This window comes from Pararge aegeria, chromosome 12 (assembly GCF_905163445.1).
Source record: "Pararge aegeria chromosome 12, ilParAegt1.1, whole genome shotgun sequence".
Lineage (NCBI taxonomy): Eukaryota > Metazoa > Arthropoda > Insecta > Lepidoptera > Nymphalidae > Pararge > Pararge aegeria.
Window position 1 is genome coordinate 18,462,101 of NC_053191.1, and position 16,987 is coordinate 18,479,087.

The 16,987-nt window shown below is 35.9% G+C and overlaps 1 protein-coding gene across 5 annotated transcripts in view; it reads left to right on the forward strand.

The window, feature by feature from the left end:
- Positions 1–16,987, forward strand: part of LOC120627998 (copper-transporting ATPase 1) — a 68,515-nt gene that overhangs the window by 45,324 nt on the left and 6,204 nt on the right. For all 5 annotated transcript variants that reach the window (XM_039896157.1, XM_039896161.1, XM_039896159.1 and 2 more), the window contains 15 exons: positions 383–511; positions 2,074–2,260; positions 4,579–4,676; positions 5,697–5,832; positions 7,374–7,514; positions 8,505–8,613; positions 8,939–9,098; positions 9,428–9,527; positions 10,284–10,484; positions 11,334–11,490; positions 12,190–12,343; positions 13,363–13,495; positions 14,916–15,051; positions 15,645–15,787; positions 16,784–16,876. In XM_039896157.1, coding sequence (XP_039752091.1) covers positions 383–511; positions 2,074–2,260; positions 4,579–4,676; positions 5,697–5,832; positions 7,374–7,514; positions 8,505–8,613; positions 8,939–9,098; positions 9,428–9,527; positions 10,284–10,484; positions 11,334–11,490; positions 12,190–12,343; positions 13,363–13,495; positions 14,916–15,051; positions 15,645–15,787; positions 16,784–16,876 — 2,077 coding nt within the window. The remainder of the gene's footprint in view (positions 1–382; positions 512–2,073; positions 2,261–4,578; positions 4,677–5,696; positions 5,833–7,373; positions 7,515–8,504; positions 8,614–8,938; positions 9,099–9,427; positions 9,528–10,283; positions 10,485–11,333; positions 11,491–12,189; positions 12,344–13,362; positions 13,496–14,915; positions 15,052–15,644; positions 15,788–16,783; positions 16,877–16,987) is intronic.

Genomic DNA, 16,987 nt, shown 5'->3' on the forward strand with positions numbered 1-16,987 from the left:
AATATACAAATTGTAAATGAAAACCGAAATATTACTGTACAGGCTTTAGAGGTACATTATTTACTGTCTCTAAGACTTATATGTGAAATCTCAACGCTAATAGTTTTAGAGTAAACCACTGCCATAGTTTTTACTGAATGAAATTAGTTACATCTTACATTCAAAAGTAAAATCAAGTGACTCCTGTCACTTTATTAGATACGCGTAGCGTGCGTACTACGCTTTAGTTTGAATTAGTTTGTATGGAAAAATAAATATGCTTCTTCTGATTTAATATTGTTACACGATGATTCCTTATGAAACATACTTATGCATCCTATAACAGTATTTCGTATATAGTTTACACGTTTGTATCTAACGTGGGTCATGTTTGTGTCGGTAGAGGCAAAGTGAAATACGACCCTGAGATCATCGGCGCGCGGAAGATTTGCGACGTTGTCAATGAGCTGGGCTTCGAGGCGACCGCTGTCAGTTCACACAATCGAGGCACCAGCAATTATTTGGAACATAAGTATGTCAATATAATTATATATTTATTAAACAAAAACAGTACGTTGTGCTACAAGGACATAAAATGGGTTTCATGACCGAGTTAAAAACTCTGCTTCTCACTTCGATTGCGAGGAAATTAGTTCGAGGTCTAAGGTTCGATGTCCAGGGCAGATCAAACAAAAGTAAATTAAATAAACGATAAAAACTGTTTAATTTAAAAACTGTTCACTTGTGTTGTGAAACCGCAAACCTTATAGTTTTTGAGTAAACCACTGAAATAGCTTTTACAGAAAGAAATCCGATAAAGACCTTACATCACATGCAAAATTGAAATCATGTGACTCCGGTCACTTTATGAGGTACTATGCGTGTGTCGGTATTTTATCTTCAATAGGGTTGTCATAAGTAAACACTTAGAATGTTTTGAATTAATTTGTATGGAAAAATAAATATGTTTTTTTTATTCAATATTTTTACAGGGTTAATTCCTTATGAAATATACTTAAGCATCCTTTAATACTATTTCGTAATTCTGTTGCACGTTGTATATACAAATAAATAAAAATACATATGTATGTATGTAACATACACTCGAAAAACTTAACCCTCCTTCTTTCGCAGTCGGTTAAAAACAATGTTAAAGTTGCGTGAACATTTATATATGGTTGTCTCTAACATGACATTTCAAAAATGCCGATAAAGTATGCCCACTCGAAGTAAATGAATTTTAGTTTTGAGAATTAATTTATTTATTAATAGCACTAACAACATGCAAATTACACGTTTTTAAACATAGCACACACACACAAAAACATCGACTGATTTGCACGTCAATTACAAATGCACACAGCATTGACAAAGCGCCATGTAAACTTAATTTGACAAAAAATTTAACGCATCGATAAGTGTTAAGTGAGTTTTTTCCTAAAAGCTATGGGTGAGTCATGGAAGATATCGATGCCTGGTGCCTTTTTAGATAACTCGTTGTATTTCGCACAAATACGTATAATAAGAGCTTGTTTTCCGAGATGGGATGTGTGGTGTTTGAATTAATTAAGGTGTGAAAATTAAGCTTAATTTGCTATACTCCGCGAAAAGCCCTCGTGGAGCTCTCTTTTCGCGGAGTATAGCAAATTAAGCTTAATTTTGATGAAAGAGAGTTCTTTAAGATTGACAAGGATGTAAAACTAAATTTAAATTCAATTTCAAAAATGTTTTATTCATGTAGACCCTGCGCGCCCAGGTCTAAGAAGAGCCCACAACAAACTTAGCCAGGTTTTTTTTTGTTATCACCATCTTACAGTCGAGTTAAAGTTTAGCTATGAAGTTAGAGCAATTCATACCCAACCTTTTTATCATACATGTAATCCTTAACATCATAATAGAATGTTTCTATAAGCTTACCTTTTATATAAGTTTTATATGAGAGAGACATCTCAGGGATTTCATCTGGTAATTTGTTATAATGATAACCTTAAATGAATTACTAATTAGATGGTATATGAGAAAAAATTGTGTTTTTGCAACTTCCGGTGTACCGGTGCGGGACAGTCAGAGATATATAATGCGCCTCGTTGACAGAGAAGAAATACGGAAGTGGCGCAACGCGTTCCTCGTGTCGCTCATCTTCGGCGCGCCGTGCATGGCGGCCATGACGTACTTCATGGTGCTCATGGGCCGCGCGCACGACCCGCGCCACATGTGCTGCGTGCTGCCCGGCCTCAGCCTCGAGAACCTGCTCATGTTCCTGCTCGCCACGCCCGTGCAGGTGAACCGGCCTCGGCGCCATTACTTATATAACAGGTCGTGACAAAACATAAACGTAAGAACAACAACCAATGAAAATAAAACTAGCCATTCTTTTGACGGCCGATTGGCGCAGTGGGCAGCGACCCTGCTTTCTGAGTCAAAGGCCGTGGGTTCGATTCCCACAACTGGAAAATTTTTGTGTGATGAACAGGAATGTTTTTCAGTGTTTGGGTGTTTATATGTATTTTATCAGTATTTATGTATATTATTCATTTAAAAAATATTCATTAGTCATCTTAGCACCCATAACACAAGCTACGCTTACTTTGGGGCTAGATGGCGGTGTGTGTATTGTCGTAGTATATTTATTTATTTATTTATTCTCCACCACACGCGTGTATAAATGCGGCCAATAGATGGGACGGACTTATGTTCTTGGATATTTTCTTACAAAAAAAAACCACAATTTACATCCCTACTAATATTATAAATGTGAATGTAAGTTTGTTTGCTACGCTTTCACGCAAAAACTACTTAACCGATCCTCATGAAACTTTGTAAACATATTCTTGGAAGTGTTAGAAGTAATATAGGATACTTTTTAATCCGACATTAAGCTCGGTTCCTTTGGGAGAGCGGATGAAAGGGTTTGACGATTTTACACCATAACTCCGACAAATTATAACCGATTTAAATAATTATTTTTGTGCTATAGAGGTAATAATATGTGTTTTATTTTACCCAAATTTTGTGCGGATCAGAATGTGGTTGGAGATAGAGAACAAAACTCCTCAGCGGACAGAAGCAAACCCCTCATTTAAGGCTTAGCGATACTGAATACTTTAATTTTAGAACTATTAAAACGCCACATCAAAAAAGAAATCAAACGCAGACGAAGTCGCGGGCAACAGCTAGTATCATATAAAAGAACATAGTGTAAGAGAATACGAGTTAAATTATGAAAAATTATTTTATTTTTTTACATTTGTCAAGCAGAGTACAACAACTGTGCAGAGATTTAATGAAAGAAACAGATTTATGATTAAGGATGTCAAGATCGCAGTAGAAAACCAACTCGTTAAAAAGGCGGCACATTCTAACAACAGGATTGTAGAAAGAAGTGTTGTTTTTGTATACGTTACCATATAACTGATGCATATTCTACTACACTTCTTACAAAGCAGTTGTCTCGTCGCCATGGCTACGCCCGCGATTGGTCCTTTGGTTATTTATGAAACTATTGTACAATAAGAAGTATTAAAACGCGAACGTGGGCTTATGATAATAGTATCACATGAGTGTTTTAATACCTATTTATCAACAGTTGCATACAAGCCTTTATCAACACCCATAATATGATACCTAATAACAACCATTATTGAGTAAGAGTGTATACAAGTAAACTAAGTATTAATTAAAAAATTACTTATTGTTGTAGCAATTAAAATTTAGTAAAGTGCAATTATTAAAAAGTACTTGTTCAGAAAATTATATACCAAACTTTAATATTCCCAAAAAAATATCGGGGATTCGAATAACCTATTTGTTGTACGGTATGCGGTGTTCTGGTATTGAAAAGCTCGTGATTTATACAGATACAATGCATCAAGTTGACTAAAGTATAAACTTGTATGCGCAGAAGGGGGATCAAAAGCAGAGGATTGTTATAATGAAATTCAGTACAACATTATATCATCATAATATATTGTTTTGATGATATTATGGTTATTAGGAGGGGTGGTTTAATGTTGGCAATAAGCCAACTGTTTCAGAATCATTTATAGAGGATTTAAAGCATAGGGGTGGATAAAGATTAACTTGGAATGTGGTGATACTTGGGAGAGAATCGTTACCGAACACGGATTTATTTTTCAGTTTCCATAGACGTCTTTTTGTCATTATTAGATAATATTTATAATGTTAAACTAATATCTCATGCACATTGTGTATAAATAATAAGTTTTTCGGAATATATAGTGTCCTATACTATTAGGGACTGCGCATTTTTTCCGCATAAACTCTTGTTCCGTTGTCATACCCTATCCGGATCATAATCTCTAAGTAAAAAGGCACCTTCATCTCGATACCACGATCAAATTTCGTCATAAAAGTGCCTATTTGAATAAGAAATATTTACCTGTCTTTCACGTTGCTGGAGACGGATTTATTTTTTCGTGTTTCTTGGTTTCACTTTACTACCATGTAGTTTGTGTTTTGTATATTATATTGAATATGTGGGATATTCAATATAATATACAAAGCACTCAATTATCCCTTAAAAGTAATATAAACGAGCGGACGGTATGGAAGCTAATAAACAATTTGTTTTGTTTACAGTTTATTGGCGGTTGGCACTTCTACAAGCAAGCGTACAAAGCGCTGAGTCACGGCACCTCCAACATGGACGTACTTATATCGATGACCACTACTATCAGGTATGCTCCATTTTACAGTCTTTACAAATATATAAAAAAAAAATAACAAAAAGAACCGACTTTGTTGCACTAATAAAAAGCAAGAAATACATATTTTCTTTAACATTTTTAAGTGTTTATAGATCATATACTTCGTATTCCTTTTTATATAATAGTAAGGAAAGTACCACGAATTTAACACGGTTTAGTGGAGCGATGGTAGCCCGGTAGGTATGAGCTCGACTTCATTTTCCAGGGGCCGAGTTCGAATCCAAGCACGCACTTTTAACTTTTCTAAGTTATGTGCGTTTGAAGCAATTAAAATGTCACTACCTTTACCGTTGAAGTAAAGGAACACATCGTGAGGAAACCTGCACGCTTGAGAGTTCTACATAATGTTCTCAAAGGTGTGTGGAGTCCACCAATCTGCACTGGGCCTGCGTGGTAGACTACCTTAACCCTTTCTCAGTGTGGGTGGGTGGTACACAAAGTTTAGGCAACATTAAACACATATTATAACCTCTATAGTACAATAATAATTTTTTAAATCGGTTATAATTTGTCCGAGTTATGGTGTAAAATCGTCAAACACTTTCATTCCCTCTCTTAAAGAAACCAAGCTTAATGTCGGGATAAAAAGTATCCTATATTACTTCTAACACTTCCTAGAATATGTGGACAAAGTTTCATGAGGATCGGTTAAGTAGTTTTTGCGTGAAAGCGTAACAAACAAACTTACATTCACATTTATAGTAGGGAATTTAAATGTGAAAGTGTGTTTGTTTGTCCTTCCTCTACGCCCAAACTGAGCAACCAATCAACTTGATTTCTGACATAGAATTAGTTGAAAGGACGGAGAGTAACATAGGCTACTTTTTATCCCAAGAAAACAAACGGTTCCCACGGGATTTGAAACCGTAATGACCGCGAACGAAGAACGCGGGCAACAATTAGTAAGATAAATTTTTGCGCTGTTATGAACTAAGTAGCTCTTTCAACTTAATAGTAGGTATGAAATGCCGCATGTCCGTTTGTCCGCAGCTACGCGTACTCCCTGGCGGTGGTGATAGCGGCGATGGCGCTGCAGAAGGACACGAGCCCCCTCACGTTCTTCGACACGCCGCCCATGTTGCTCGTCTTCGTGTCCTTGGGGCGATGGCTCGAACATATAGCTAAGGTATGCATCTATATTATGTTAATTTGCGTTTGATAGTTCTTGAGGAAGGTTAAAGGATATTTAATATCAGGTGTAATAGTGCAGGCGGGCGAGTCGACGCTTGGGTCAAGGATAACGTAAGCTTATAGAAAAGTCCTATTATAGTATAAAGGACTACGTAAACGATAAAAAAGCTTGGGTGTAAATTATTGCTCTAACCAGGTTGCTCTTCTAATAATTTAAAATGACATTCTGAGATGGTGATAACAAAAAAAAAACCGCTAACCCGGCTAAGTTTGTTGTGGGCTTCTTCTTAGACCAGGACGCGTTTGGAACCCTCGTAGCTTTAGTTTTAAGTTTACGAATGTGGTTATCGCCATCATCTCACTACCGTGTGGTTCTTATGTACGCATCAAAAGTGCCACCTGTTGGCCTACTTGAATAAAGATATTTTTGACTTTGACTTTGACTTTGATATCTTGAATAGCGGAAGAATAGTAGATACGTTACTTTATTTTCTATTTTGGTATACTTATATTAAATAAGCCCACAGTTCTGCCACAGGAGACATTCATTATTGCCCTTTAAATATAGTGTGTATTATTTGCAAATACCCTGCAAAAACAAATACATCCATATTACATAGGATTGAATACTGAGGCTTTAAAAATGTATACTTATAATGAAACTGTAACGGGACAAATTCTGAAATTCGTGAAGATGTAATGAATATCATTGGAGATAGAGGACGGAACTCCAGCTGACAGTATCAAACCGCTCACTAAAGGCTTGACAAGAGTGAATATCTAAAGAGTTGCCACATTAATGAGGGCCACATTATCTTTCAAAATTTCTAAGATGGGTTATCCATTTACTGACTTGGGTAACGTTGGTTGCCTAGCGCTATGAACTAATATAAGCCACATATTATTAATGCAGTCATTTGTTACAGGGAATTCAAGGTTTTTAAAATTATTATAAATATTAATAACGCAAAAAAGGATAGATAGATACATAGATAAAGTCTTTATCGCACAAATTAAAAGCGAAAACAAGAAATAACAAAACAATAAAAAAATATATATAAGATGCGCAAAGGCGGTCTTATCGCTTTAAGCGATCTCTTCCAGACAACCCTTTATGGTAGAGAATTAGGTTAGGGAAAACGGGATAGTGCAACCAGTTATACAATTAAGTTAAATACATATAATTATAATATATACATATATAAACATACAAAAGAACATACATACACTATATCATATTAGATAAATAAAATTCTTTTAGTCGATTTTTAAATATGTTTACTGTCTGTGACTGTCTTATATCTCTCGGCAATTCATTCCACGGATTTACCACTTTTACAGGAGTAAAAGTTTTATTAAAAGAGTAGGTCTTTGGTACGGATATTTGCAATTGGCAATGTTTAAATATTTCATTCGCACGCACCTTAGTTGTTTGTTGAAGTATGTTCAAACAGTATATGTTCTTAAGATAATAGATCACAGGTTTGCGAAGCCGCAGGGCATATTTAGTATATAATAATGTTTTCTTTGCCGTAGGGCAAAACGTCGGAAGCACTATCAAAACTGCTGTCGTTAAAACCAACCGAAGCTGTGCTAGTAACCCTGGACCAGGAAGGTCGGGAGATAGGCGAAAAGAGTATACCAGTGGATCTCGTGGAAAGAGGAGACGTTTTGAAGGTAATTTCTTTTATTGTTTACTACCGTACCCAGCCCGCATCGCCGGGTTCGATTTTGCTTTATTTTATTTAAACAATAAACTTACATCATTAAATTTTTAATTTAAGTCTCATAATACCACCAGCAGTCTATTCTCCTCTTCTTTTTTTTCCTAATTCTAAGGTTGCCTGGCAGAGATCGCTATTAAGCGATAAGGCCGCCTTTTGTATTACTACTTCTTTCGCTGTTTCTGTTTTTGTTATATTTTAAATGTTGTGGTATACAAATAAAGAGTTTAATTAATAATAATAATATATTAAATCGTTTATTTCCTTCCGTATTCATTCTCTTCTATTCTCTTCTCGAGCGGATGAAGATCATTATCTACACCCATGTACACCCAACAATAGAATATCATCATAGTAAATAAAAGCTGTGTTTGACAGTTCTAAAATAGGAGTGCTCCGATCGTCACCAAACTTTACAGGATTACTCGCCAGGTCAATCCGGAGATTCCCTGAAAGTTTCATTGAAATCGGTCAAGCCGTTTCGGAGCCTATACGGAACATACCCACACACTTTCTCTTTTATAAATATTGATTATGTGTATGTAGGTGATGCCATTATAATACCCAAGCAGTACCCCTAATCGTTTTCTACTCGACATCGTACTGGAACGCACAAGAACAGGCCAGAGAAAATTCAGAATCTTACTGGCGATCAGTGCCTACGCGTGCTCTGGCATGTCTTCATTACATGATTCTAGAAGATTCTGAAATAATGCTCGTATAACATTCTTATAATATATATTTGTAATTGAGCGGTGAACATGTTACAATAAATCAATATGAATACTTTAAGATTAGAATGTTTTTGTTATGTTTTAAGCAAATAAATGAATTTCAATTTGAATATGGAGTTTGATCAGAACTTAACACTGCGAACACGGATAGTTAAGTATTTCCTGCAAAGATAAATTTAGTCTGTTGGCTGTACTAATATTTGTTCTAGGTAGTGCCCGGCGCGAAGATACCAGTGGACGGGAAAGTGATGACGGGGCAGAGCACGTGCGACGAGTCCCTCATCACCGGAGAGTCCATGCCTGTAGCTAAGACTAAAGGTATCAATTCCCTTCTGATCCTCCAACTTATATTTTTTAACTATAATTTGGGTAAAAGTAGAGCAATTACTATTATATACTATTTGAAAACCTTTATGGTGATGACAATAAATTAATTTACTTAAAGATAGCGAATGCACTATTAACAATGGAGAAGTTCACAACCAACGCGGCTTTTTGTCATTGCCATACGGTAATTTAATTTAATGCATAGTTTAGCGTTATATTGAGATCATAAACACAGAGAGAGATATAAACACAGTTTTTTTTTTTTAATTTTTAAAGTGATTTCTATAAGCTTATTTGAATGACAAATTGTTTCTAGATTCCCTAGTAATAGGCGGCAGTATAAACCAACACGGCGCGCTATTGATGCGCGCGACACACACGGGCGAGGCGAGCACGCTTGCGCAGATCGTGCGACTAGTGGAAGACGCGCAAAGCTCCAAAGCTCCCGTGCAGAGACTAGCCGATACTATCGCTGGGTAAGTATCGTTGGGTACTTCTTAGGTGTCGATTGAAATTTCAAGGCCGCGTCCAGGACACATTTTGTTATATGAAAGAGAAGAAGTATATAGGTCAGAACGAGAGAGAGAGCTATACATTTTATATTTTTTTATAAAGGTTAATAATTTAGTTTAGAGTTGCTTAAAATCTCGTTTTAAAACATGATTTATTTGTGATAACACTGATTAAATTTTTTCGTGTTATAAGTATACTCATAAAAAGGATTGTTCAAAACAAAACATGCATGGGGTAACGTTGTAAACACCTTAGACCAGCATTTGTCATCAGCTTTTGTTACTTGTTCCAGTTACTTTGTTCCCATGGTGGTGTTCCTGTCGGTGTTGACGCTAGTGTGTTGGATCATCAGCGGAGCACTAGACATCAATAGAATAAAAGTAATCACACCAGTAAGTGCAATAAAAGTTTTTTTATCATTATTAATGAAGTAAAATAAATCAGGATTACAGCGTACGACGAAGTTAATGAATACGTTAATGTGAAAATTTGAATTATGCATAACTCTTTATTTCAATACAAATAGGTATGCAATTCGAAAAGCCGGCTGGGTTTGTTTGATTTACAAACTGAGAAAAAACTTTACCAGTACAAACTGAGTAAACATGAAATTTAGAGGGAATTGTCAGCCTGCCAGATACCGTTTAAATATTCATAGATATTAAGATTCCCTACCCTACTAATATTATAAACGTAAGTTTGTTAGTTACGCTTTCACGCAAAATCTACTGAACCGATCATCATGAAACTTTGGAAACATATTCTTGGAGGTAATAGAAGAAATATAGTATACTTTTTATTCCGAAATAATGCTCAGTTCCTTTGGGAGAGGTGATGAAAAAGTTTGACGATTTTACACAAAGACTATATAAAAAATGATAGAAATGTTCTTCGTTAACCTTTAGCATATAAATCAACTAACAATGCGATTTCGATTCGTCCTATAACGATTACTATTTTTTGTAAGTGATCAGAGGAGCTGAGACTGGTCAGACAGTTCTTTTCAGATTTTGTTTATGCGATTAGAATTTTTTTTTTAAATATGTATACACAACTTAATGTCCATGTGTCTCAAAAAACAAAAACAAACGCAGACGAAGTCGCGGGCAACAGCTAGTAGTATATAAGTTGTTTATTATCATTAACAGAAAATTTACCTCGACTCTGGTTTTTCGGACTGGGAGCTCATAATCCAGACGGCGTTCCACTTCGCGCTCTCAGTGCTTGCGATAGCTTGTCCCTGCGCATTAGGGCTGGCTACCCCCACCGCCGTGATGGTTGCTACAGGGGTGGGAGCTAAACTGGGTCTTCTGATTAAGGGAGCGGAGCCTTTGGAAAATGCTCATAAGGTAAAAAAAACTTGTACAGCTTATGGAATGGAAATAACCAAAGTAATTAATTAGATAACTTGTGTATGCTTATGATTGAACTTTTATATTCAAATTAACTAAATATAGGTTTAGGTTTAGGTTTAAAGACATTTCTTCCCATAAAAAGACCTAAGTCACTTACATAGGAAACTTAGTTTTCTATAATAAATTAATACACTTCGCCATTAGACTAAACTAAATTCAATTTTACTATTATCTACGCATTCAATGTATTCGTCTTTAAATTTATTGGTATTACTTAATATATAAGAAGCTAATTTAGTTTTGAATACATTGAATGAGTTTACATTTTTTATAAGTATAGGTATTTTAATATACAATCATTTAGTTAAGAAAAGTATAGTGGGGTAAATGTGATTCATTATTTGACTTCTTATTTCAGTATTACCACTTAATTATTATCTTGCGAAAACTGTTATAGGATGCATAAGTATGTTTCATAAGGAATCATCGTGTAACAATATTAAATCAAAAGAAACATATTTATTTTTCCATACAATTAATTCAAACTAAAGCATAGTACGCACGCTACGCGACGCGTATCTAATAAAGTGACAGGAGTCACTTGATTTTACTTTTGCATGTGAGATTAGGGCTGTAACTAATTTCATTCAGTAAAAACTATGGCAGTGGTTTACTCAAAAACTAATAGCGTTTAGATTTCACAGATAAGTCTTAGAGACGGTAAATAATGTCCCTCTACTATTTCAGTTTGCATTTACATGTTGTATAGCTTTCTAAAAACTTCAATGACTCTGGTTAATGACTAGGTAGCTATTATAACAATATTAATAATTTTTTCCAAAGGTTAAAACAGTAATATTCGACAAAACCGGCACAATCACTCGCGGCAGCACAAGTGTGGCAAGAGTATCACTTCTAACGGGCGAGCCGTCGACTTTACCCGAAGTCCTCGCTTGCATACTTTCAGCGGAGTTGAACTCTGAACACCCTGTTGCTTCCGGTAAGATTATCGTTACTAAACCCTTCACAATAAGGTTGAAATTATGGAGCAAAAAATATTCAGTTGAGTTTATGTGATCTTGGTAGATTTTATCTGGGTTTCATCTCAGATTTAATTGTTACTTTTTAATAAAAATTAAAGTATGTTTGAGCTACAAACAGGACTACTAATTTTTCATTAACCTCCCTTCTTTGATTAACGCCTGAAATGTATAAACAATCCAAAAAGTAAATATGATAAATTGGGTTGAGTACTACACTTTTCTTACTCTTGCCTGTAGATAAAATAACAGCACCCAATTCAATCTGCCATCTGAAGATTTTAGGTTAGATTGATATTTTAATGACTTACCGTGAAGCGCCGTCTAGAAAAATACAATATTAAGTATACAAATTTAAAATGACATTGTGAGATGGTGATAACAAAAAAAAAAAAAACACCCGGCTAAGTGTGTTGTGGGTTTCTTCTTAGACCGGGACGCGTTTGGAACCCTCGTAGCTTTAGTTTTAAGTTTACGAATGTGGTTATCGCCATCATCTCACTACCGTGTAATTCTTATGTACGCATCAAAAGTGCCACCTGTGGGCCTACTTGAATAAAGATATTTTTGACTTTGACTTTGACTTTGACTTTGAAACCGATGATGGGTTGGGTATGGGTTTAATATAACTCCCATGTAAAGTGACCATTTGTCAACAGCCATAGTCCGCTGGTGCGCCGGCGTGGTGGGCGAGGCGCGCGCCTCGTGCGGCGGGTTCGCGGCGGCGCCGGGCTGCGGCCTGCGCGCCAAGATCACGCTGCGACAGAACGTGCAGCCGTCGCCGCAGCTGCGGGCCGTGCTGGCTACTGCCAGGTGACTTCTTCAATAATTAGTAGTAGTAGAACTTTAGTTACAGAGCTCGTCCTGAGAAGTAACAAATAAACAAATATAAATAAATGTAAAGAATCTATATTTCTTTAGAGTTTCAATATTCTCTAATTTAAATTCTGCCGCGCTCCAAGCCGTAGGCAAAGCAGTTTAAAAGTTATGATAAAACAGTAACAAATATGGCAGTCAAAAAAAGACAATTCTGATGTGTCATTGTGCGTGACTTATAATGACGGATATAACGGAATAAATCAAAAAACTATTTGTGAATTTACTTATTTTTAAGTATTTGTCTAAAAATTGAATTGTAGCGTAATGTAATAAAACTAACGAATTAAACTAAAAACCGGTATTAAGCCTGTGTTATGGGCGCTAAGATAACTGTTGAATATTTTTTTATAAAGAGTATTTAAATACTTATAAAATACATATAAACACAAAGACACTGAAAAACATTTATGTTCATCACACAAACATTTTCCAGCTGTACCACCTCGCAAGCAGGGCGTGGGCGCCGGTGTCATTACACCTACGCCTGAAATTTATAGTCACAGGACGGCATGTTGCAGGACGTGCTCCTTGTATGCCCTGTGAAGTGTTGATCTGTTTATAGGCGATGATTTTTCACTTACCATCAGGTGGGACATCTGTTCTGTGCGTCAATTATTTAAAAAAAAGAATTTAAAACACTAGACGCAGGGGTTATGACCAGGATAGCAGCCGGAGAATGGCTTGAAATAGGAAATAAATATGTCGCTGTAGCCATATATTTTATAAGCTTTTTGTTAAAGTTTAAGCTATAATGATGACCTGTAGATAAAGATTACCCCTCAATGAATTTGGGTTCCACTATATACTTTTTTTGGTAAGTGGCTTTATATAATGCCCAAACTATTCATATTATAGTCTAATGTTTAAGAGCGGTCAAAAATATGAATCCATTAAATAAAGCGTTGTGTATACGTATCATTATCTTTTTAAAAGTTATATTTCTCATTCGGCAGGGAAGGCTCCACGATACAACTGCACGGTGTGCCCGTGGAAATCGTCGGAGGAGGCGGGGACGCGGCCTTGAGTTCCGCACAGGCCGCCCAGCGATTACACGCTGTTATACGGCCACACGGGGCGGATCACGAAGTTAGTATATCATAACAAACGAGTGACGTCCACCGCTGTGCAATTTACTAGGCTACACAAAATTGCAAATTCATTCAAGGGCAATTGTATATTATTTTATATCAAATTACCAAATGAAATCTTTGAGATGTCTCAATAAGTTCAAAGTTTATATAAAACGTAAGCTTACAGAAAAATCCTATTATAATATTAAGGATTATTTAAACGATAAAAAAGCTTGGGTGTGAATTGCTCTAGCTTCATAGCTTAATTTAAATTTACTGGAAGATGGTGATAACGAAAAAATAAATTTTCCCGGCTAAGTTTGTTGTGGGCTCTTCTTAGACCAGGGCGCGTTTGGAACCCTCGTAGCTTTAGATTTAAGTTGGCGAACGAAGTTATCACCATCCCGTTACAATTATGTAAACAAAATTTTATGAACGCTTCATAAGTGCCTGTGATAGGCCTACATGAATAAAGAAATTTTGAATTTGAAATTTGAATTTGCTACGATATGAGTCTGCCGCTTGAGTAGAGCAACTGCCTGCGACTCGCCCGATATGACAAAAACAAAGTCAAATATTTCCGTATTTAGATAGGCTAATAGATTGCACATTGGATATAAAAAAACATGGTAGTAAGATGATAGTGATAACTACATTTCTAAATCATGTTAATATACCATACTGGATGTAATGGCGCAACGGTGACTACTGATATTTAAGTAGGAGGTCCCGGGTTGGGTACCCAGTACGGACCATTTGGGTATGAATGAATACACTTTTATTGTACACCACAGAGAAAATTTACAGAGATACAAATACAACAGCACAATAAGGTAGAACGTACAATTTGGTGGCCTTATCGCAAAATAGCGATCTCATCCAGGCAACCAAAGGCATACAAGAAAATGCTATAAGAAATAAGTAGGTGGAGGTACAACAAACATAAGTAAATATTAGGATTTAAAACTAAATTAACATAAAATAAACATAAAACATAGTACACATTAAACATAACATATTAAAGATATGTACAAAAATATAAAATATATTCCATTATATAAAATACATTCCAGGGTATTTATAATTTCTGAGTACTCTGGTCTGGTGTGGTGGGAGGCTGTGGCCGTGGCTTGTTATCGACAAAGACGTGCCGCTAAGCGATTTAGTGTTCCGGTGCGCGTAATGACGCGTAAAAATCCATTAGCCCGTTACCATCTTTGACTGTATTATCACTTACAAACAGGTGAGATAGCAGGCAAGGGCTAACTTGTAGCGAAATAAAAAAAATGGTAAAAGTTTCCGGTCATACATATTATATGTTAAACACAATATTTTTAACTACTCAGCTCAGATAAAATTAAAAATAAAACGAGAAATTTTGCACTAGATCAAAGTTAAATCTAATTGATGTGTATATTATAATGGTTATCTCGCAGGAAGTGGAACAACTCGTACTGATCGGGAACCGCGAGTGGATGGCTCGTAACGGCGTGTCGGTGCCGCGGCGGGTGCACGAGACGTTGCAGCGGGACGAAGAGCTCGGCCGCACCGCCGTGTTGGCAGCTATTAACGGTAACGTCGCCAAACACTCTGGGGTAAAAACGAACCGCCAGACTAGACTCAAATTACCCTGGGGTAATGTGGGACAAACTATAATGTTTACCTCAAAAAAATCGGATAATAACAGCAGGACTTTATGATAAAATAAATTAATCCTTTCAAAAAACTTTACATACATTTTTTTTAGTGCTGATTTTTTTTTAAATAAAGTTTGTTTTTAAATGTTTGACAGTTTTTGCCTAAAATAACTGATGAAAAATACTTAATTCTTTCGTATTTTACGGCTGTTTTTCAACAATTATTGTCATAAATTATGCCTATTATTAATTTTTAATCCTGCAGAATAAAAAAAAACACAAAAAAGGCAAATAAGCCAAGAAAAATATCAGAGAAATCGATTTACGTGTACGATTTTTGTTAAGCAGGCAAGAGCTAATTTGTACGTAGTGGGAAAAAACGCATGCAACAAACAAAGAACCTCCTGCCTTTATTTACCAAATTATGATAACGTAAATACAATATATTGTTGTCCTCTATCCATCTTAATCTATGGCTAACAGAGGTTACATCACCAACAAAGATTATTAATAAATCTTTTCCAACAGATCAACTGGTGTGCACGATAGGAGTGTCGGACGAAGTGAAGCCCGAAGCCCACCTAGCGGTGTACTGCTTGAAGCGGGTGGGGCTCGAGGTGTGTTTACTCACGGGGGACAACAGAAAGACTGCTGTAGCGATTGCGAGACAGGTAAATTATTTCGATATTGCTCGTTACATTGCTTGTGCTCAAGGACATTTAGAATATATCTATACTAGCTTTTGCCCGCGACATCGTCTGCGTTTGATTTTGTTTTTTGATGTGGCATTCAAATTAATTGTAATTCTGAAAAAGTATTAAAGTATTCAGTATCGCTAAGCCTTAAATGAGGGGTTTGCTGCTGTCCGCTGAGGAGTTCTGTCCTCTATCTCCAACCACATTCAGCAGATCTACACAGTTTGGGCAAAATAAACACATATTATAACCTCTATAGTACGAAAATAATGATTTAAATCGGTTATAATTGGTCGGAGTTATGGAGTAAAATCGTCAAACGCTTTCATCCCCTCTCCCAAAGGAACCGAGTTTAATGTCGGGATAAAAAGTATCCTATATTACTTCTAATACTTCCAAGAATATGTGTACAAAGTTTCATGAGGATCGGTTAAGTAGTTTTTGCGTGAAAGCGTAACAAACAAACTTACATTGACATTTGTAATATTAGTAGGGATATATAAAATTCATAGGTGACTGACTACCTGACTGATCTATCAAAATAGAGTTATTACAACGTAGGCATCCGCTTAGAAAGGATTTTTGAAAATTCCAACCCTAAGACGGTTAAAATCATTTATCAATTTATTTTTCATGTTACATCCATGAAACTTTGATTTTAGGTTTTCGGTTAGCTGCAACAGGATCAAAAAGGTGATGAAAATTAATATGAAAGTTTCTGATTTTTTAAAACCTTTCTAATTAAAATTTACCAAATCAAAAATTTAACTTAACGTGAGCGAAGCCGCGGACAAAAGCTAATATGACATATGACACATTATGATGTTAACGTGTGTGTGTGTTTATTTTAGCGTATCAATTAGTTTGTCAAGGTATACTAATTGTTTTATAACCAGACACTATAAAATTACTCGCTCAAGATTACCCTAATGTAAATGTTGATTCGTAACTCATAAGTTGTATTTGTTCAAGGTGGGAATTACCAAAGTGTATGCAGAAGTGTTACCCTCGCACAAAGTCGCAAAAATACAGAAACTTCAAGAAAAGGGACAGAAAGTCGCTATGGTAAGAGTTTTCTGAATTTCGTATACTTAAAGTGCAACTATAGCTCACCTAACCGAAGTCTGTAGCGAAACTGAATTGTTTTTTTTTGTTTGAACACTTAGTCGAGTGTTT